At 46.8% G+C, this 23327-nt stretch overlaps 1 protein-coding gene across 4 annotated transcripts in view; it reads left to right on the forward strand.

Annotated features, from left to right (window-relative positions):
• Window positions 1-23327, forward strand: part of SMOC2 (SPARC related modular calcium binding 2) — a 158858-nt gene that overhangs the window by 93835 nt on the left and 41696 nt on the right. For all 4 annotated transcript variants that reach the window (XM_045865902.3, XM_045865903.3, XM_064598372.1 and 1 more), the window contains exon 8: window positions 20898-21084. In XM_045865902.3, coding sequence (XP_045721858.1) covers window positions 20898-21084 — 187 coding nt within the window. The remainder of the gene's footprint in view (window positions 1-20897; window positions 21085-23327) is intronic.

Here is a 23327-nt window from a genome sequence, read left to right on the forward strand (position 1 = left end):
CTGTTGATGACACACAACTTCGGTACAATTCTCAGTAATACCTGCTGTGGGTGAAATGCAGCATCTGAGATTTTAGCACAGATCCTTGCAATAGATAACCAGCCTTTACTTTGCACATTTGTGGGTTTAGTCATTGAATAATTGTGGGTTTAATTTTAGTTTCAGAAATGAAATTTCTAGTTCAGCTAAAGGTGTGAAAGGAATTGCCAACTTTACCGTCAGTAATCGACTCGGCCGGTGCAGAGCGAGACCGCCCAGGACGCAGGGCGGTGCGCGGGGTCGGTCCTGCCAGAAGGCGCACCTGCTGGGCGCGTGTTGGGGAGACGCGGGGAAGAGGCTGGTGACACACAGCAGAGTCTTCATTCCCACATAGGACTCGACAAAGAATGGAAAGAGAAGGAGCTCTCTCTAACCACATTCCTGCTACTCACCACTGTTTGACCTTAGCTTGGGAAGCGAGGTTTCCAAGATTCGTCCTGGCCAGTGGCCGTGTTTTCTCTCTTGCCTGGAAACTTGGAAATAAGTTTGTTTTCATGTTTTGTGTTACCCTGCCACAAGAGAAAGGAGGATGTTTTCTTCATTTTGGAAGTTAGTTTTTGAAACAAACAAAAAAAAAAAAAGAAAAGAAGAAAGAAAACATTTTCTCTAAAATGCTTGGTTGGGAAGAGAGTTTTTTATTAGCTCAAGATTTTTTTTAATTTGAAGCATGTTTCAGTCGTGATGTGTTCTCATGATTGCTGAGGTGTTGTAGCTAAAGCCATTGCTTCAAGTTTTGAGATAACCGCTTGTTACAACAAAGCTGCACAGGAAGTGGGGTTATGGGATGCAGCACCTGTCAGTAGATCACTTTGAACAAACACCTTTTCATGTGCTTATTTGACTGCTGGGTGTCTTTTCTCTGGTGGGGTGTCTGTTCAGGGCTTTTGCCCATTTTTTCAAGTTGTCTTCTTATTGTTGAGTTTTAAGTGTTCTTTATGTCTTTTGGACACCGTCTTTTATCCAATACATGTTTTGCACATATTTTCTCTCTGTGGCTTGTCTCTTCATTCTGCCAACGTGTTGTTTGCAGGACAGACGGCGTCTGTCCTGATGAAGTCCAGGCTATCAGTCGTCTCTTTCATGGCTCACACCTCTGTCTCATCCAGAGTCTTCACCAAGCCCAAGGTCATCCAGACTTGCTCTGTGCTATCTCCCAGAAATTCTATAGCTTTACATTTTACATTTCGTCTGTGATGCATTTTGAGCTCATTTTTGTGAAGGGTGGAAGGTCTGTGTCTAGACTCATTTTTTGCCTGTGGACGTCCAGTTGCGTCTTTGTTGAAAAGACGGTCCTGATCCCCCCACATTGTCTTTGCTGCTTTTTCACACTTCAGTTAGGTGTATTTGTGGGCATCTCCTTCTGGCCTCCAGAACAGTGCTGAGACATAAAAATGTGGAGAAACCGGCAACGGGGTGAGTAGTCGGCTGGGAATGGGATTGATGGTGAGTAAAGGCCTCAGAAGCAAGGATGGGGAGGTTACTTGTTGAACAGGAAGCTGCTGTGGAGATGCAAGCTCTCGGCCACGCTCTCTTCTGAATAAGCTGAAAAATCCTGACGGAGGGGTCCCAGTGGGTCCCAGGATGCTCCCCGCTCCCCACGACTCACAGCTTTGCTGCCCACGTTCAGTCGTGGTCTTTGCTAGAGGAAGCCCACCCTCCCCAGCGTCCCTGATGGGCTGCCGGCTGTGCTTCTGCTCCTCGGCGATGTGCCCCATGTTGCAGGGATAAGAAGCGCTGAAATACGTTCTGTGGTGTGAGGTGGGGCGGCACCTATAATGGGCATTGTTCCCATCAGGACATGTAGGGTGTTTGCAAACCTGGCAGAAGGGCTCCATGTGACTCCAGAAAGAATAATTTGCAAAGAACATTTAAGACGAGGAGACAATTGAAGATAACATAATTCTAGTTAGTATTTTAAACACTCTGTCATAGATGGAAAATGTAACACTGCTATTTTTGGTGGGAACATTTCTAATGCTTCCTTGCATTTATTTCTGCCTTATTTACATATTCTTGGCAGGGTATTCTTTTGGAAATCTTTCTTCTTTTCTCTCTTCATGCCTTCATCTTTCCCAAGAGCATCTTGCTTGTGGGGACGTTCACCCCTCACTTTGGTGTGTCTCTGAATGGGGGGCAGGGAAGTTCAGGGCATGAAGCAGAACCCCTGTAGCAACTCGTTTTTGTTGGCAGACCCCACATGGGCTGCTCTTTACTTCACCTGCAAGTGGGCTCTGCCTGGGAGCATCTGGGCCTGTGTTTAGACTCGCAGTTGGAAACATTTCTTGCTTACTACAAAATTTTCAAGTGTTTATTATAGGAAATATTGGCACAGAGGAAAATAAAACAAAATAACTTGTGAATGCCTAATCCAGTGATAACTGGGGGGTACAGCATCCTCATCTGCATGTGCCATGCTTGGACTTCGCAGGTGACACTGAGCATTTTCCGCGCCCCCACACATCGTTCCGCCGTGGGACTTCTTACGGTCCAGCCACAGTCATCCCTGTGAGTGGGGAGACGCAGGCCTCGGGGCTGGTCTGCTGAGTCTGCATCTTGCGGGTCCAGGAATCTGAGGCTTTATAATGTTCTCCAGATGATGGTTTTGCACAGTAATACTTGGGAGATGCTTTTCCATGGTATTATTTTCATGGCTTTATTCCACATCATTGTATGATGTGACACAGTTTACTGAATCTATTTCTCAAGAGAAGATTCTTATACTGATGTTAATATTTTGGTATTATTAACAATTCTTTAAGGAACAAATTTCTTTTTTTAAAAGATCTTATTTATTTGAGAAACAGAGAGCACAAGCGGGGGTGGGGCAGAGGGAGAAGCAGGCTCCCCGCTGAGCAGGGAGCCCCAGGATCATGACCTGAGCCGAAGGCAGACGCCTAATTGACTGAGCCCCCCAGGCGCCCCAGGAACAAATTTCTTGATCCATTGTCTGCACATTTGTGATTATGTGAGTGGGAGACACTTCCTGAGGATTCCTCACGCTCTGGCTGAAGGAGACGCATGTTTTCCGAGCTCTGGATGCCCGTAGCACGGCCTCTGGACCATTTACTCCTGCGTAAACGGTGCGTAAACCTTGGCGTGCAGGAGCGGTACCTGGAATCACATCAGAGTACAGTTTCTGGTTCGCTGTGGGGGTGGGGACCTGCATCCCTGGTGGGCCCCCAGGGGACGCCCACGCTCCCGGCGCTGGGACCCCAGTTGGCGTGGTCAGGCTGGGGAGGCAGCAAGGAGGGTGACTATTTGTCTCACTGCTTCAGCAGCGAGCACTGACGTACAAAGAGGCAGTGTGGACCGTTTGCTGCGTGTCCTGGTTTCCAGCTCAAGGGGCTTCGGGCTCACTCCAGGTTGTGGGGCCCTTGCCCCCTCCCTGTCTCTGCACCTGCTTCGTTATCAAGCAGCCCTTCTCCATGTGTGGGCTCTGGTGGCTCCAGGGTTTTTCCGACCGTACTTCCAGAAATCTAGTGGATTTTTTTTTTTAAATGGAAATCCCAGAAATTATTTTCAACTGACAATCTTGGGTCACCTGTCCAGCCCTGAACCAGTCTGGGGTGGAGGGATAGGGCATGCTCACTGGCTGTGCTGGGGTCCCTTGCCGGAGGCGGGGAGAGGGTGGCTGTGGGTGCCCACTACACGGGCTGACTGCTGGGGGAGTGGTCCCCTCACCCTACAAGACTAGGAGGGGGTGCCTGGAAAGGAAGCAGCCATCACCAGGGGCTCTGGGGCCTCTTCTCCGAAGACAAGCTGCTTCTGTGGGGTGACCAATGTGCCCCCCACACCCTGCAGCTGAGAACCGGCCCAGGCTGGGGAAGCAGTGCTGGGGGTCACGGGGCTCACGGCAGGATGGGCAGGGGGAGAGTGGGATGGGTGACTGCAGACCTGAGTGTCAGCAGGACAGTTTGGGCAGCAGGGAGGGGACAGGAGACATAAGCGCACAGGACTACGGCGTGAGGAGGTGATGCGTGCCCTGTGCACTCAGACTCCCTCAAACTTCAGGACTCAGAAGAGTGGGAGCACTCTGGAGCGTGCGAGTCAGCGACATGCAGCCCTGGGCATGGGCAGATGAAGGGGACAGATGGGTTCTGGAATGTTCCAGCTGACTGTTTAGAGCTCAGGTTTGCTCCTGAGCGCGTCAGACTCTGTGCCCCTCACTCAGGGAAATTGTGTGGCGGCCCGGGGACGAGAGGCAGAGCGCAGCTCTCACCGCTGGTCTTGGCTTCCCTGACGGCCGTGAGGCTGCGCTCCGTGGTCTGTCGCTGCAGACGCCAGGAGGGCTCTGCTTTCCTAACCACCCAGGCGCCCTGGGCGCGATGCGCGTGTGAAGGCGGCCAGGAGGCCGGCGGCTGCCCTTTGCATCCCCTGGAGCAAACGTTGCCTTATTAGGGGCCTCGGTGCCAGACTTGCCTTTTCCTGTGCACTGGGATCTGCAGAAGTTAAATATTTAGACTCAGCTCTGTGTGAACACTTCTGCCAAAACGTGTGTTTAGGTTCTCTCCCCTTGTCAGGGAGAGCGCGAGTGCATGGTCCTCTGGCCTCGCTGGAGGGTGAGCGTCTGGGGGAGGTGAGTAGAAGGGGCTGGGTGGGGGGGCCGGGCCCGGCCGTGACCCCCGGGGGCCAGCCCAGCAGGGTCAGTCGTCACGAGGATGGGACGGGTGGTCCACGAGCTCCCTAATTCTTCGGCATCACGTCTAAACACAGTTGTTCTGTGACTGAAAATGAATGTAGATATCAGGTCACAAAATGAACATCAGATGTGTGTTTTCGATTCGCCTTTGATGATCGTCTTTCCCTCCTCGGTTCCGAGTGTGTCTGCTAAGGTCCCCACACTAGGGGCATGGCTGGGGTGAGGGGGCAGAGCCGCCTCTGCCGGGACGTGGGGACCCTCCCCACAGCAGCGGGAGGACCACATGGACCCGCGAAGACCTGCCGTTCGTTGCCCCTGACGAGGAAGATGGAGAAGCCCGTCGGAGGCTGGGTGTCTTCCCGAAGAAGGCAGAGCCAAGCCGACGGCCTGGCTTCGCTGAGGAGAGCAAGACACAGGCAGAACCATTTGAACCAGCCATAAACATTGAAAAATAAACTGCTGGGCAGTGTGAGGCCTTCCCCGTGGCCGAGGGAAACCTGCCTGGGCGTTGGGCCGGCTCCCCTGGCTGCTGCCTGTTTGGGGACACACAGCTCGATAATCTGGCTCCTCCTCGGCCGGCGACCTCCAGAACTACCCGCCTCCCTCTTCGGGATGGCGGCCCTCCTGCGAGGCTGCCCCGTCTCCAGCTTGTGGTTCTGTCCAGGGACCGCACTCGAGCGCTGTGACCTCACTGATCTCAGCTCTCCAGGGCCTGACACAGCCAGACCTTCGACGCCTGGGGGCCGCGTGCCCACAGACCAGCCAGGCAGCAGGTGCGGGGCTCCCCTGCGTGGCCCACGTGTGGGTCAGGCTGAAGCTCTCAGACTGTCCTGTGGGGGGACAGTGGTCTCCACATACACGGCTGTGCTGAGCAGCTAGACGGGTGCGTGGAGCGGGCCTGGCCGGTCCCAAACATTCCACAGATTCGCCGTTATTAGAAGAGTCCATAGACACATGCCCAGCGCAAGGATCTTCTCCTCAAATAACTTAAATTGGTGGGCTAATGCAGCATTCTCACTTTTTAGCGTAAGAACCTGTACATTCTTAAACCTTATTGGGGACCCCAAAGAGCTTTTCTTAACCTGGGTTGTAGCTACGGATATTTATGGTCGGTGTTATAGCTGACAAGTGTTTACTACCTGAGGACACAGCCTGTCTGTGTCACCACAAGTCACTTGTGAGAATCAAAAAGCAAAGGACACGTTGATATTTTACAGAAACGCTTCTGACCCCATGGATCCCCTGGGGGCCCTGGGGCCACATTTTGAGAACCGCTGCTCTAGAGCAGGGACAAGACGTGGACACATCACAGGCAAACAGAGGAGTCCTGTCTGTGTGGAGAAACACGCGGACAAGCTGAGTACAGTGGGAGGTCAGACAACGCAAGTCCCTTGCTGGTGCAGAGAATTAGGGGAGTTCCCCTGAGGACATGGGGCAGAGGTGAAAGAAGAGACTCATCAGCCTGAGGCCCATCTTGGACCCACACATGTAAGCTTCCATCCCTAATGAGAATTCTTGGCTCCTCGCCCCGAACGTCTACATTCAGGCCATTTAGATGCTTCTCCAAAAGCAAGTAGGGGGATGCACGTTATGTGCAGAGCCGGAAGGGCCCTTTCTAAAGGTTTCCGAGAACAAAGAAACCCTGAAAAGGAGATTCCAGCCTCTGTATCCTTGGAGATACTTGTGTTGAAATGGCCATTTGCCCTTTCAAATCTGTCCATGTTTAAAAAAATATCTTGGGGCCAAAGTCCAGTTAGGGTGTCTTACTCGATCTGAGCGCCTCTGTTTCCATCTCCTCAAGAGCTTGCTGGCACTTAAACTTCATGACGTTTAGTTTTCTCCCCTCTTGCCCCAGTTACATAAATGCTTCTGGTTTCAATTGCGTTAGCTCTCTTGGGTCCAGTGAATAGAAAAGTGACTGAAGAATGTCAGAATTTCTCACGGAGCCAGTCTCAGAGGAGAGGACCTTATACATGTGTTCTGGCCTCCCTGAGGTTGCCAGTGGTTGCCTGTGGCTGGGAGGCATCGCTGGCCTGCCGCTGGCCCTGGCATGCCCGCCAGCCACCCCTAGCGGTCATCAGCTGGTTGTCATGGCATGAATGGTGCTCAGATCTAGCTTAGGGTCAGGTGCAACTGTGCAACAAGGCCATGGACAGAAAGTTGGACAAGGGCACAGATGTGATGACACAGTAGTGCATTGTGGATGGAGTGGATCCCTGCCTGTCCTGTGAGCTGAGCCCAGGACTGAGAGGCCAGCTTCTGGGAGACCACAGCTGACTCCACTGGCTCAGTCTTTTCAACCACATTTTGGGCTCCCGAGAAAGTGGAAGTACGTCGCCTCGGGATTAACAGCTTGGCTTGTGTCCTGCTTCCACCATGACTTGTTGCATAGCCTCAGGAAGCCACTGAACTTCCCTGCACCTGTGTCCATGAGGGGAACTCGTGAGGGGTTTCAGTGCTTATTGCACAGGTGGTTAGGATGGAGGGAAATTACCAGGTGCTGCTGGTGGCTGCACTCTGGGTAGAATGGTCTGATTCGTGTGCCAGCAGTGCTTGAGTGGAGCTGAGGGGGCCTGGGCGAGTCATGAGGATCCTCACCTATAAGGTGGAATGAGAACAGTTTCTGAACTGAGTACCCATGAGTATCTATGACCAGGTATGAGCGTTCTGAGTATCCATGGGTATCTGTGAATATGTGTGAGTGTTCATCAGTATCTGGGATCATCCGTGAGTACTCATGACTATCTGAGTGTCTGTGAGTACCCTTGAGTATCTATGACCAGGTATGAGCGTTCATGAGTATCCATGAGTATCCATGAGTATCTGTGAATATGTGTGAGTGTTCATCAGTATCTGGGAGTATTGGTGAGTACTCATGACTATCTGAGTATCTGTGAGTACCCATGAGTATCTATGACCAGGTATGAGCGTTCATGAGTATCTATGAGTATCTGTGAATATGTGTGAGTGTTCATCAGTATCTGGGATCATCCGTGAGTACTCGTGATTATCTTTGAGTATCTGTGAGGACCCATGAGTATCTATGACCATGTATGAGCGTTCATGAGTATCCATGAGTATCTGTGAATATGTGTGAGTGTTCATCAGTATCTGGGAGTATCTGTGAGTACTCATGATTATCTTTGAGTATCTGTGAGTACCCGCCTGCTTCTCCCTCTCCCACTCCCCCTGCTTGTGTTCCCTCTCTCGCTGTGTCTGTCTGTCAAATAAATAAATAAAATCCTAAAAAAAAAAAAAGAAAAGAAAACTTTGAAGTTGCCTTTAACTGTGGATGAACCCTCCGAAGACACTGGGGACACAGGGAAGATAGAGAGAGGTCAGATGGGAAGGGATGTGATTGAGGATCGTTCAGCATCAAGGGGCTCTGAGAGCCAGCTGAGGCAGCTTGTCCTTGTCGTGGCTTCCGGGGCTGCGCTTTCCTCCTCTCTCAGGGGCCTTCGCCTCATGTTTCAGATTGGGAATGACTTCTAGATCTACAGTTATTTGAGTCTGGGTCTGTTGCTATGGGAAATAAATATGGGAAAAATAATCGGGATGGACACCTGTGGTCACTATTTTCTTTCCAAAGAAACCTGATCCATGAATTGCATCCAAATCTTTATTTTTTTGGAAACATGAGTTTGGCTGTGGGCTTCCCATATTGTCTGTTTACTGTTGGCGTTTCTAGAGAGGGCAGCGAGAGGTGGGGGCACCGTGGTTGGTGCGTGGGTTTATGGGCCATAGCCTGAGTATGGATTCCCACTCAGCTTTTCCTAGCTTTGCCATCTGGAGTAAGCCATAAACCTTTTCAGAACCTCCCTTTGTTTTGTTGGTAAAATACATGATGGGAATATATATCCCTCATTCTGTTATTACTAGGATTCCGGGAGAATACGCAGAAGCTGAGTTCCATGCCTGCAATGTCTGTAAATATTAAGGCAATGATCCTGGATTAAAAGCTAATCTGAAAAACCTCCCTTTGGAATTAAATAGCATGACTGGTCACAAATACGTGCGGCTCATGAGCAAAGCCTTAGCATTGTGACTCCCATTTGGTATCTTCCTGAAAGTGGACCTGTGGATAATTATACTCCATTCGTACTGTAAGTTTCAAGGTCTCCCTTGGCCCAATCTGCCATTTCTAGAAAATCAAATTGTAAGGGTGCATTTCTTTTTATTCCATTTTTTTATTTTTTGCCTTCTTTGATCAACTGTGTTGTATAGTTAAAATGAAAACCACAAAAATTCCATGACTGATGAAGACAGTATGAGTAAAAAGCAGGGATTCAATTCTAAGAAAATATGGAAACCACTCTGATACATCTGTGACAGATGAAAATATATGCCTGTTTTAGCATTATCTGGTAACTTGTCAGAAATGCAAATCACTCAGCTCACCCCAGACCAGCACTTTGGGGTCCTGATGGCTTGGTTCCAGTCCAGTCTCAGCCACTCGTTACCTAGACTGGGAAAATGATTTATCTTCTCTGATTCAGTCACTGAATTTGTAAAATGATGACAATAATCCCGCCTCATAGAATTAACATGTAACTAAGGAAGTTAATACATGAAAAATTCGTAGTCCTACATATCCACTAAATGTTATCAACTATCAATCTCCAGTCTCTGCTCACGTGCAAAATTCACATGGTTTTTATAAGTGGGATTCTACTGAACAAACTGCTTTTTATTTTATCTCTGAAATACTTGAATATGTGAAGTCCTTTTTAAACTTCAAAATACTTCACAGACCTCCCTTTATGTAGCAGTGAAACTTGCAATATCCACAAGTTAGACCATATATATTCACACAAAGCAGTGTGTATGCAGTATTATGAGAGTACCTTATATTTTATGAGCCCCAGTGGCACTTATATACACTTTAAAACAATAGAACAGAGGTGAGAGGCTCACTGATCCAGTGTATTGACCGGATCAGTGTGCATGTACACCTGAGTGCTTCAGGAGGTAAAGTGGGGTATCCTTGGCCTTCCCAAGAACAGTGGTCTAGACACACCTTTAATTGGGCCTTAGTCATTTATTGCATTTGTGCTAAATCATCTATGTATTTTTATCTGGGCTTACTAATATTTGCAGGGTTTACTACTTCACCCCACATGTATCTTGTAGCCTCAGATTGTAAGGCCTCATTATCTCTGGTAGGTAAGGAAATGTAAGATAAGTTGGCCCTCTATTGAAGGGCTTGCCACCAGGGTTCTTAAAGCACAAATATGATCAGAGCAGTCTTTAAAATTCTTATAAGGCTTTCCATGCTTGTGGGAGTCCCTCACCTTGGCCCAGGAGCCCCCCCAGGTGAGGTCTCTGCTGCCCTACATGTCCACTTGCTGCCGTGGACCCTCCCCCCGTGGTCCCGTATCGTCACGTGTAGCTCCGCGCCTCCTGTACTGTGTTTGCTGAGCACAGGTCTGCTCAGTGAGCATGTCATTAACTGTGTGCACATTAAAAGCAAGGGTCATGAGCTAACAAGGGGATGTGACAAAATGCTTGGAGTAAAATATTTGGTATCTTAATTAGGAATATTTTTTGAGAGAATTCTGAATATGGAGGAGATGCAAAAAAATGGGAGATACTGGTTTTGGAAGCTTACACTGGAATGACTGTTGTATAGAGAGCTACTGGTTCATGACAAATAACCCCAGGATGTTTGTGGCAATAAATGATCAGTGTTTGTTTCTCATGCACTGATCTTGGCTGGGCTCTGCTCCACATGTCTCATCCTCCTTGCTTGAGTGGGAAAATGGGAATGTTCTTCTTGGAGCAAGAGCTAGGAAAGCAGGTCCAAACACACACACCTGCCGAGCCCCAGCTTGCTTGATGCTTACAGACATCCCACAAGCCAGGTAGTTCACAGAGTAGAAGGCTCCCTGCCAGTGTGGAAAAGCTGCAGAAACTCTGCTGATAGGGAGGGAGGAAGGATGGGCCAGCAAGGCCATCTATTGATTCCTGAAGTTAGTGTGCAATTATCCTGAGTGGGAGACCCGGGAGGAGCTGAGACACCATCAGGGATGAGTGTGGGAATCAGCTGAGGAAACAATGCCTTCCCAGCCTCCCAGGCTGTGGTTGAAGTGGTAACTGGGACTTGGCAGAGCTTTCAGAGGTAAACAAGCACGTCCATGCACGTCAGAGCAGTGCTGCAGGCCTGTGAACACTTGGGAGTTGGGCCAACCAATAATAATGAGATTGCGGGCCAGCAGAGGACACTTACAGATGACACCGAGGACCATACGGGGGAAATGAGGAGGAGGGGTCGATGCAGGGGTTGTTTATGTGACACATCGGACCAGACAGGAAAATTGCTTCTAACTTGGGGGCTCTTACAGAACAGATTCACACCAAAGTTAGTCAGGGTCCTTTGGACATGAGACCCAGCAGAGTTTCTGCTGGTCTTATTCATGCTTTTAATGGAAACTCTCTTTAACCAAGTAAGTCAGTACTTGGAGGCCCAAGAGTTATTATGGACAAAGTTAACACTACAGGTCTAGAGTCCCACTCAGCCTGTAGATGCTCACGTCCTGTTCTTTATGCCATATTTCATGCTAAGAGTTCTTTGTTTTGTAGCATGTATAGATAATGGGACACCAAGTCCTACTGGAAAAAGGAAGGAAAAGACTAAACACTCATTAAGCACCACTTCCTGGGGACTGGCTGTGGGCTTTCACATGTATTTTCTACATCACTGATTCAAGCCACTATCCATCATAAGACAGACCAAAAAAAGGAGGAACATGCTGCCATTTAAATTGTGACCAATATTTTCTCATATCTTAGAATTCCTATTTTATTCTTATTTTAAAAACTTTTTTTTTACTTAAAAACTCATTTAAGTTTTGTTTTTTTTTTTTTACTTAAAAACTCATTTAAGTATTGTTTTGTTTATTGAGGAAATTATATATAGTGAGATGCACAGACCAGTGAGATGTGTTTGGTGAGATGAGCTTTTACAAGTGGGAATGCCCATGTAACTCATACTCCATCAAGACCAAGATGGTCTCCATCACATGGGCAAGCTCCCTCAGGCCTTTCTGGGTCAGTGCCTTCTCAGAGGTAACTCCTGTTTTGAATTCCATTATTCCATTATTCTGTGTTACTTTTACCTGGGCTAGAGTTTCATATAAATAGCATAATGTACTATGTATCCCCTTGTTTCTTTTTTTTAAAAATATTTTATTTGTTTGTTCATGAGAAACAGAGAGGCAGAGGCAGAGGGAGAAACAGGCTCCTTGGGACTTGATCCCAGGACCCTGGGATCATGACGTGAGCTGAAGGCAGATGCTTAACTGACTGAGCCACCCAGGGGCCCAGAGCTTCCTAGGACTTTGATAGAAATTGTGTTGAAACCACAGAGCAATTTGGGAAGAATGAACATTGTAACATCACTGAGTCTTCTGACCCACGAACATGGTACATCTCTTTCCATTTGTGTTGGCTTCCTTTCATTTTCCTCATCAGCGCTTTTTCAATGTCTTGCACATCTTTTTATAAATTTATTTCATGTTTTTGATGTTATTGGAAATGCCATTTAAAAATTTTATCTTCTAGTTATTCATTGCTACTACATAGAATGACAGGTGATTTTGTATATTGACATTATACATTGAGACTTCACTATATTCGCTTATTAAATCTAGCAGTTTTTTTCTTTGTAGAGGTTTTAGATCCTTCTTACATGCATAATTCTATCTCATGTGATTAAAGAAGGTTCTACATTTTTATTTCCAATCTTTCTGTGTTTCTATTTCTTACCTTTAATGCCTTGCCTACGGTACCCAGTGTAATGACAAATAGAAGTGGTGAGTCTATTTCCAATCTTAGAATGAAAACGTTCAGTCTTTTATCATTAAATCTGATGTTAGCTGTGGGTTTTTAAAATATATGCTTTTTAGCAGATAGAGAAGGTTTTCTTCTAATACCAGTTTTCTGGGAGTTTTGCCATTTAATTGACAAAGTGGTTCACCTTAATAAAAGTGAACACCTAAATTTTCTTTGCCTAAAAATGGATAGTTTTACTCTAACTGAAAACATTTTAATGTAGGGCATAATGTTATTAAAATATCTGAAAGAGTTACTGAGTATTATTTCTAGTATTTTAAATAGTCCCTTCAATTTTGCAAGACACCTTATCCTTCTTTCTAAATACACTCATGTATTATTCCATTAGCTCCCCTGACCATCTTATGAGGAGTTACACTGGTATGATACCATTTGGCAAATGATTCCTGTAATTCCCATGACTTCCCTAAAGCTGTAGGCCAGATCAGACTAAATGGAGTCTTGACTCTGTGTTTCTCCTTATCTTGTTTAATCTTCTCCATTTCATGTTACGCAGCCTGCCATATTTTCGGAAGGATTACCAGAGATTTAAGTAACAATGCTGACTTTGAATCTTAAATTTGCTGAATTGCCTCTTCATTTATAGAAATAAATTAGATGAGAGTAAATAGAATATAGAATCTGTCAGTATAAATTAGATATGAGTTAATGTAAATACAATGAGCAAGAACGATTAGGGTAATGGATAGGCACACTTTCAATACCTGCAAATAGCTTCTGAAGAACTCCAAGGGTATTGGTTACTATTAAATAACCATTTTATGGAATTCTTTATTAACAAGGTATATCTTAGAGAACAGAATGTTCCAAGAGCAGATTATTGTATGGATAGAGGGGCACAGCATCCCTTAACAAAAAACAACAGTACCAACCAACCAACCAGCCAACAGCTGGGCAGCACTCTCCCCAGCAACACAAACAATAGCAACTCCATTGTGGAGGATTTGGGACCAGGAGTGGAGTCCTTGCAAAGTGTACAGATAACTAAGAACGGAACAAGGGGGAAACAGAGTCAAGAAGAAGTAACTAGAACCTCGTGATGAGCTGCAGGTGTCAGAATTCCGTGTCTATGGTGGTGGACTTGCGGACGGGCAAAGACATAGTTTCAAGTATCTTAGCTTTTTAAGGAGCTTTTCAGGATTCTGTGCCTGTTGGAAAGTGAACAATGGAACCCTAAATATTAATGTGAAACTCTTAGGAGGTGAGCTAGGCAAAAGAACTTGACATATGCAGCCTGCATATTCTTGAAATGTAGCCAAACCCAAAGGTCTCTTTTTGTTTCTTTTGTTTGTTTGTTTTGTTTTTAGAATGGATGTGATTTCTTTAAAAATGCTTTGGGCATCGTCATACTAAAATCAAGTGGTAGACAGTTAGTGAGATCACCAATTAAGAGGTTTTTTCCTCCCTTTAAGTTCATAAATGTCCTGCAGCTGTTTGTTATAATCTAATTTGCCCTCGGTTGTCAGATTATTTGAACACATTGTCAGACACGTTTTAAATCACCAAAATCTATTGCTAGTTTGGGAAATAAAATAATTTTTAAAATTAACTAATTTTTTCAATCCAACCGAGTTTACAGAGGTAGTTTTCTAAAAATACAGAGTTGTTAAATGATTGTAGAAATTAAAATCTGTAGAAACAAATTGGGATTGTACTCATGTTTCTAGTTTAATATTTTAATGGAAAACTATTGAGGCAGAGTATCTCCAAAGTGCAAATTACCTCTCAGGAGTCTGCTCAGAACGGAGTGTGTGGCCCAGCAGGTCATGCGTCTGAGCCACGCACATAGCAAGCTCGAAGAGCCGGAGAGAGCACGGCCGCTCAGAACCATACGGCAGTAAGTGGGGTGAGCTAGGGAAGAAGTCCAATGCAATCACTGCAGTTGTGTTGAAGAGTTAACGCCTTCCCACACGGGCTCACAGGATCAGCGAGGCAGCCGATGAAGTTATTGCAAGAGCAGAACCATCTAGATTGCTGAAAACCAGTGGCCTGGATGAGAACAGATCTGATAAACTGAATGGAAGGCTGCTCTTCTGTAGAGAATGTTGGGATTTGGCGGCATGATGAATTGTGTGTGTAATGTTGAGAGCTGAGGAGTTTCCTCTATGACCAGACACAGAAAGTGCAGAACATGTAGCAGAAATACCTATCAATAACTTGAGGCTTCTTTATATATCATTACTGGGTGCGCCAGGTCAGTAGTAGGATAATGTCATGTGAACGTGGGCGTTGATGAATCCACCAATTACAGAAATATCTAGTATTTCACCATTCTGATGCTGGTATATGTGATTTTAAAAATATCTACATGCATGATATTGAATGCATCTAAATTTTCTTTTGGGCTACGAGTCTTGTTCTTCTTAATCTTTGTGTCTCTATGCCTTGTGCGTTATGTAAATCTTGCACTCGATATTGGTAACACTTTAAGTTCATATGGAACCTATCACTTTGTATGCATCACCGTGCTAAGTCACAGTCATCCTGGGAGACAGTCAGGATGGGCGTAAATGAGGACGTGGGTTTCGATTTTTGCTGAAATTGGTCAGACGAGAGACTGTGGGACCCAGAAATGCTGGGAGCCTGACTCCGACTCCAAAACCTGACCTTTTCCCTGATGACACTGCAGGGCTCAGAACCGCCCTCCTGTCCTGTCCCCATCCCCCCACAGCTGCACTGGGAAGCTTCTACTCCCTTTCTAATTCTGCAGGAACAGGAACCTCACTTATCCCCAAGGCTCTTTTCCCCACCTCTTTAATTAGAAAACTATCCATTCAACCCAATCATCAGTTCTAAATAACATCTCAACTTTTCTTCTTCCCGTGGCATATTTCCCAAATGGGGACTCTCTTTGGGCAGTTTCTCTTGGACAGATTCAGTGACTTCTGACACATCATACCTTCCTTGGCCCTTTCTATGACCTCACATTAAAATTCCTTCTATTCGTTTTTTTTTTTTTCTTTTTCAATCTGTCTTCCTTTATACATTAACTCTTCAACATTTAGTGTAAGAGAAAATTATAGCAATAAAGCCCTGCTGAATAGGAAAGAAAACTGAAATATTTGTGTCTATTGTATTAAACTGGATATTATACTTTGAATTTTGTATGCGTTAATTATTTTATTTTCTTGCTGAGTTATTTTCCAGAATCCCAAACTTTATTTTTCTCCACTGATGGACATTCCTTGGAATGGATTAAATCTAACTTCTAATAATACCATTATTTTAAAAACCCAACTTTGGTGGCCTCTGTAACCTGATGGATCCGGCCGGCCGCAGACATTGTCACCTCCATGTCATGTTTTAGGGCGTTCGCCTGGTCACTACATTCCTCGGGCCAGGCTCTCCTTCTGAGTTTCCTTGTTTCCATCCTCACTGTTCTGTTCTCTCAGAAAAGGCCCCTCTTCCCTGTGTCCTCTTCTAATGCTTTGTGGGGTCTTATCGACATGTTTCTGGATCTTCCTCAAGACCTGTCTCTTTGGGTCCCTTTTGAAGCTGTTCTCCTGTGTGTCTCAGTGATTGAAAGCTTCCGGAATTGTGGTGAAATATTACTTACGCTGCTTTGCTCCCCATTTACCTCCATTTGTAAGTGCTTGATGTCCCTCATGGCACAAGGGGTGATTGTGCCGTCTTCCTGTGGCCCCAACGTGAGCTGGTGTAGAACCAGTGGTCAGGCTCCCTGGGGCTGGGGCCATCTTGGTGGGAAGGCCACTGTCCAATGCAGAAATCATGCTTCTGTTCAGCCTCTGTTCCCAAGGGTCGTCAGTAGTTTGTCTAAAGAAGATCTTCTTCCTCCCTTATGGCCTTCACCGACAGAAACCATAACTGCATTGCCCTAAGTTTGAATTCCCCATGTGGAGCCAGATTTACCAAATAATATGGCTTCAGTTAACGTTTCTGACCAACCAAGATGTTTATGCAAACAAGCACGGACTTCCTTCTGACTCAGCTGTACTATCTTCTGTATTTTACATTCTTGGCAAATTTTAAGAGATTGTTGATTTAATCAGTCTTATTTTGCTTATATGAATCTGCAAACATGAAGTGAAATACTCAAAAGGGACATTTCAAGAATTTCCCCTAACCATTTCTATAGGTACAGTATGTCCTTGGATGGAGCATGAAAAGTATTTTGTGCCCATATAATCACACCATAAATTCTGTTCATTAATAAAATTCCCGAAAAAGAACCAGGCGGATGCTATAATGAGTGGTGCATTTTCCCGGGGGTGCCAGCTAGAAAAGCAGTCCTCAGCACCGGCTGATTCTCCTGAGGACGTAAGTCCGTCTAGTCTTGGGCTAACTACTCTGCAGGTTTCTGAAAAGCAACACCTAGCTGCCTCTGGGATGTGGCTCACCTCTGCTTTCCTTGGTGACTTCTCATGACCATTGGTGACTTACTGGACAATGCAGCAAGAAATCAAAGCACCGTCATTTTCTTCTTGACAATTTCCAAGTTGGAGTCAGATTGAAAGCTTCTTTACGATAACCATGTAACGCATGGTTGGATTTTATTTAGGTCTCTACATATTTGATGAACAAAATCTAGAGTATACAGAATAGGACAGAACTCAAAAGGAATAAATTAAAATTTTAAAAGAATCAGGTGATGGTGTTATAAGGCATGGAGTGGCCACGAATTGTTTTTGTGTATTTAGAGGTCGCCTGCATGGGCTGTCTCGCCAGCACCTGGAACAGTGCCTGGCACAGAGGGGGTCTTCCACCAGTGTGTGTCGGACACACTGATCATTAGTGTTACTTCAGAAATCGAAACCAAATGCCAGCCCTAAGTTCGGACTGTTCAAGGATCAAAACTTTGTTGTTTAAGTTCTTAACTTACAGATAAAAGAATCTGATTCTGGGTAACTAAAGCTACAGGGAATTTATTGGAAATACTTGGAGGCCTCGCAGAGTGCAGGGCAGCTCAGACAGCTGCTCCCCGGGGTTCCGGAGTGGGTTCCGTGGTCTGGACTGCCCCAGAGACCATACACCAGCCTCCTCGATACTCACATGCCAGGCAGACAGCGCCCGAGTGGGCACGGCTGGACCCAGCGCAGGACCCTGCAGACCAGCCTCAGGGCGCACCGGCTGTCAGGTACCAGGCTGGAGCCCTGGCCGCTGGGACGGCTCTCCATACCAGGCTTTCTGTACCGCGACCAGAGCATGCACCGCTAGGAACGCGAGCTGGGCTGAGCGCCCAAGGGCCAATTTCTTCCTTCTCTCTCTTATCCATGAAAATGATTTTGGCACCTACTGTGACATTTGGATGATTCATGGGTTCTGTGATTATCCTACGAAATGTGGATCTGGACAGGTATGATGATTAATTAAGCTTCAGTCTCACTCATCCGCGTTTTCAGAAGGCTGTGTTCAGTCTAGGAGGCCATGGGAGGGAGCACACTTTTCGAGTAGGAACATGGAGGAGGATCTAAGGGGCAACATTTCTGTGTTTTTCTAGTACATATACAGAAATATATATGGTTTAAAAAAATCTAATAACGGGCACCTGGGTGGCTCAGTTGGTTAAGCGACTGCCTTCGGCTCAGGTCATGATCCTGGAGTCCCAGGATCGAGTCCCGCATCGGGCTCCTTGCTCGGCAGGGAGTCTGCTTCTCCCTCTGACCCTCCTCCCTCTCATGCTCTCTGTCTCTCATTCTCTCTGTCTCAAATAAATAAATAAAATCTTTAAAAAAAAATCTAATAGCATTCGTAATGTCAGTAAGGGACTGATCACAAAATTCCATGTATGATTACCCACATGTAGTACATGGAGCTGCTAGAGAAGCTAAAATCTGGATAGTTTTCCAACTATTAATATCATAACCAGGTTTATTATCTAAAAAGAAATTTACTGAGTGCCTGTTCTAGGTCAGACACTCTTTTAGCATTGGGGAGTAGTGGAAATAATAGCTAACACTTCTGAAACACGGTCTGTGGTCACGCTTTGCACGTCTAACTCTCGACCTCATGGCGGGGCTGGAAGCAGGTGCTCATCCTCCGCCGGAGTGCAGCCCTGCTTCCAGGCTCCAGCCTCCTGGCACTGGCAAAGGAACATGTTCTTTCCCAGCCTCTCAGTGGTTTCCACCTGGCTGATGTCACATTTACAGTCATAAAATCCCTGTAAATTGTAGCTAGCTGGTTCCTAAGCAGACTAAAGCATAATTTATGGAAAGTCACTTCATAAGCAGGAAAGTGCTATAGAGATTTTTATATCAAATATATTCACTCAGTGCCTCATTCTATTTTATTTTCCTTTGTAAGGAGAAACGTCAAAGCAAACGAATGTCGTTTCTAGACGCCACAGGACAGCTCCGGGTGAGGGCGGGTGTGCTCTTGGGTGTGTGGGCCCTGGGGTGGAGAGCCGCTCTGTGGTTAGCCGCATGCGTGACCGTGAACTCAGGGCTCGGTTCTCGGCAGCTCCTCTGTGACTGGGAGGCCGGACCAGTCCCGCCTCCGAGACATGGCAGCTCTGTGACTGGCTTTGACCTCAAGCCCCCTGGGGTCAGAGGGCAAGTGGCCATGCTTCCGGATGCTCGTTCGACCTGCTTCCTGCTCAGTGGTCCAGAGGCCACACCTGGAGAAACCCCACTCCAAAGACAAACCTGAGACACATGCCCACATTTTCTTTAAAATGTATGAGAAGGGTGATTTAATTTGCCAGTGTTAATGTTTATTGTCATGTATTTAGGCTGGAAGGATCCAGAAGAGGAACATTTGGAATATGTGGATTATTTCTAAATTATATTTAAAATCACGTGTGACTTTATAGTGAAGGATAAAGGATTCTCCATGTTTTACTTTGTTTGACTCAAACTCATTACCATCGGAGGAATACTGAGTAGATAGGACTCACTTTGTTGTGATGCTAGAGTGTGAATACCCCATGAGATACGCTTACTTTTAGAACTTTCTTTTTTTCCTCCAAATTTTAATTTAAATTCCAGTTAGTTAACATACAGTGTTACATTAGTTTCAGGTATACAATATAGGGATTCATCACTTCCATACGTCACCTGGTGCTCATCACGACAAGTGCCCTCCTTCATCCCATCACCTATTTCCCCCAATGCCCCACCCCCCTCCCCTCTGGTGACCATTGGTGTGTTCTCTATAGTTAAGAGTCTGCTTCTTGGTTTTTCTCTCTCTCTTTCCCCCCCATGTTCATTTGTTTTGTTTCTTAAATTCCACATGTGAGTGAGATCATAAGGTATTTGTCTTTCTCTGACTGACTGCTTTCATTTAGCATCATACTCTCTAGCTCCATCCCCATCATCGCAAATGCAGCAAAAAGGTTTCATTCTTTTTTTATGGCTGAATAATATTCCATTGTGTATATACCACGTCTTCTTTAACCATTCATCAGTCAGTGGACATTGGGCTCTCCCCATAGTTTGGCTATTGTTGATAACACTGCTATAAACATCAGGGTGCAGGTGTCCTCGAATTAGTGTTTTCATATCCTTTGGGTAAACACCCGGAAGTGCAATTGCTGGGTCGAGTAGTTCTGTATTTGACTTTTTGAGGAACCTCCGTACTGTTTTGCAGATGGCTTATTTAAGTCAGTGTTACACAGACGGCGTGAGACTTCTGTCGTCCCAGAGGCAGTGGGCCGCCGGCTGGCGGAGCAGTCAGACCGCGTGCTTCTGAGTTCGACGGGCTGGATCTGCGTTCTGGGCCAGCCCCTCCCTAACTGCGCGGCCTTCCCCACATGACTTGTGCATTCCTCTGTTTTCTCACCTACCAAGGGGCTAAATGAGAAAACCCATGAAATGAATGGGGGCAGTTCTCGTGCATGGACAACTCTTGCAGCTGTTTTGTTACATGAGTGTTAGATGCTGTCAGAATAACAGCAAGTGTTTCCACTGTCATTTCTAGGATTCGCTGTGCTACCTACACCCTGGGGCTGTTTCCGCCACGTGTGGCCCTGGGCTCCCCGTCTGCTGAGACGGGATTCCACTGTGCTCAGAAATAAGCCGGGCGCGTAGGCTTTCACTCCCTCTGCTTCAGCATCATCTTAAATAAAAGTTGGTGACAACATTGAAAGAAGTAGAAAATGACTCTAGGTCCAGCACTGATTGCAAAAGAGTGTTTGAAAATGCTTGCAAATGGACTCAGCACTTACAAGCCAGACTGAGACCCGGATGGCGGCTGGTGTCGTCCTGATTTTCATGCAGTCCAGTCGTGCGTCCAGAACCTGTAACGGGAATGGCCGCAGGGGCGCGTGGGCCCGCCGTGCCCTGCCTGCCTCCTGAGCTGTCTGCCCCTCCGCCTGGCCAGCCCCTGCCCCCTCCTTCCCGCTTCCCCGCAGGGGCTCCGCGTGGGACTGCCTGTGTGCTGCGTGCTCACACCTCTGCCTTTCCTCCCCCAGCGTCCTCGTGCGACCAGGAGCAGCAGTCGGCCCTGGAAGAGGCCAGGCAGCCCAAGAGCGACAATGTGGTGATCCCCGAGTGCGCCCACGGCGGCCTCTACAAGCCCGTGCAGTGTCACCCCTCCACCGGCTACTGCTGGTGCGTCCTGGTGGACACTGGACGCCCCATCCCCGGCACATCTACCAGGTAAAGCTGCACCCATGGGCCGGGGGCAGGGGAGACGGGGAAGGCAGGCCCCTGTGGGTGCCGCTGACGTGGACGCCCGGCACCCAGACCTCGCCTGGCCGCTGGGCCACGCTGGCTGTGCGCACACTCCCCTGCACGGGGGGCCCATCAGAAGCTGGAGGAGACCGTCTCTGGCGGCCGCCGGGGGCTCCTGTGTGAATGACAGCGGGGAGCCTGCAGGCTGAGGTCTTTACACCAGGTTTGCTGCTGTCGTTATTATTCCTGCAGGCTGGGATTGTGAAGGCCGGCTCGGGGATCGGCGTGGCGGGCTCTCACACATCACCTGCAGCTTCCTTGAGCTTCTGGTTTTGGCAAAGGGAGCCAAGCACCACACAGGCTGAAATGGCTTTCCGTAGCACAAAGATAAAGACGGTGTGCTAAGGCGAGAGCAGCAATCGCTGTCCGGGTCTGAGATCCAAAAATCTGTTCACTCCTGTTTTGTGTGAGTTTGAGCAAACAGTTGCATGATCACACCCAAAGCACACCAACTACTCACGGAATTTGTAAAAACATGAGTGAAGATGTGTTTGCAGTTCTTTGTTATATGAATTGATCTTTGGATGTTCATAGATTTATATAGAGTGATTTACAAATGTACAAAAATATTCTCTCTCAAAAGTTATCAAATTTAGCTACTGGTTTCATCTCTAGCACCTGGGCACAGGCATTTTGACACTTTCTGAATTATTTTCCCCAATTTTTCAAGTGTGACCATGAGACATCTCAAGGAGGAGACACTCCATCCATCCATCCATCCATCATTCGCCAACGCTTCCTTCCTTCCTTCCTTCCTTCCTCCCTTCCTTCCTTCCTTCCTTCCTTCTTCCTTCCTTCCTTCCTTCTTCCTTCCTTCCTTCCTTCTTCCTTCCTTCCTTCCTTCTTCCTTCCTTCCTTCCTTCTTCCTTCCTTCTTCCTTCCTTCCTTCCTTCTTCCTTCCTTCCTCCCTTCTTCCTTCCTTCCTGCCTTCCTTCCTTCCTCCTTCCTTCCTTCCTGCCTTCCTTCCTTCCTCCTTCCTTCCTTCCTACCTCCTTCCTTCCTTCCTTCCTTCCTTCCTCCTTCCTTCCTTCCTTCCTTCCTCCTTCCTTCTTCCTTCCTTCCTTCCTACTTCCTTCCTTCCTTCCTTCCAGAAATAGGAGAGGCAATGCTGGGGCGGGGGGGCCGGTCAACTAGAATTGAATGGCCAGGGGCACTCCCTGGAAAGCATGTTGGAGTCAAGTCCTGAAGATGCTGGGGGGCAATCTGACGATGTCTGTGGGAGCACAGTCCAGACAGAGGGAGTAAGCACTGCCCCACACAGTGGAGGGCCCTGAGCCAGAATCCAGTTGTTTTGGCCCAAAGGTAGGGTGTATCAATTAGGAAGTTTTTCATTTGTAATAGTGGTAAATCTGACAAGGAGGCATAAACAAGGGACTCTATTACCTCAGGTAAGAATTATAGAGATGGAGAAAACTCCATTTCAGTTGACACTGTGATTTGGTGATGTCACTTGAGGACACAGTTGTGTTTGCCCTTGGACAGACTCTTCTCGTGGTCACAGGATGGCTGCAGAGATCTGGGCATCTCATCTAGACACCACAGTGCTCAGAGCATACAGCGCCCACCTCTCTCTTTCTTAGGAAGCCAAACAACCTTCCCTAAAAGCCCCCTGGCAAATATAATGCATGGATTATTGGCCAGAATCGGATCATATGACCATGACTAAACCCATCACTGGCAAGAAAAATGGAATTAGTTTAAATTGATCTCTAGGGAGACATGGATGTTGGGAAATCAGTCAAAATTATCAACATTAAGGGCTGTCTGGTAAGCTGCTGGTCAGCTTCACCAACCCACTCCTACCGCTGGTTCTCTGTGACCAGCCAGAACAGTCGCGGGAAGTCCTCCGTACTCCTGCCTAAATACCCTCTGTTGTATTCATGCTACTTTCTTATGATTTCCTGAAATAAGCAGTTCTAGGGAGATACTTTATAGTTTTGCTTTATATTTGGGTAGACGATTCAGGTTTTCTCCCTCAATTATCCTATTTATATGTGCCAATGGGGAAGAATAATATAAAAATCCAAGACAGAAGCCATAAATATAAAATGCATTGTCATTATAAGCCAGCTCCCTTTTCCTCATGTCACCAAGCAAGATAATTTAAATGCATGGATTTTGTTGTAGGCTGTGCTGAGGACAATAAACGTATGCTGTTTGCCAGCCCA

The sequence above is a fragment of the Mirounga angustirostris genome, unplaced genomic scaffold, assembly GCF_029215605.1.
Source record: "Mirounga angustirostris isolate CCGP_5_RB_7025 unplaced genomic scaffold, mMirAng1.0.hap1 SCAF_8, whole genome shotgun sequence".
Classification (NCBI taxonomy): Eukaryota; Metazoa; Chordata; class Mammalia; order Carnivora; family Phocidae; genus Mirounga; species Mirounga angustirostris.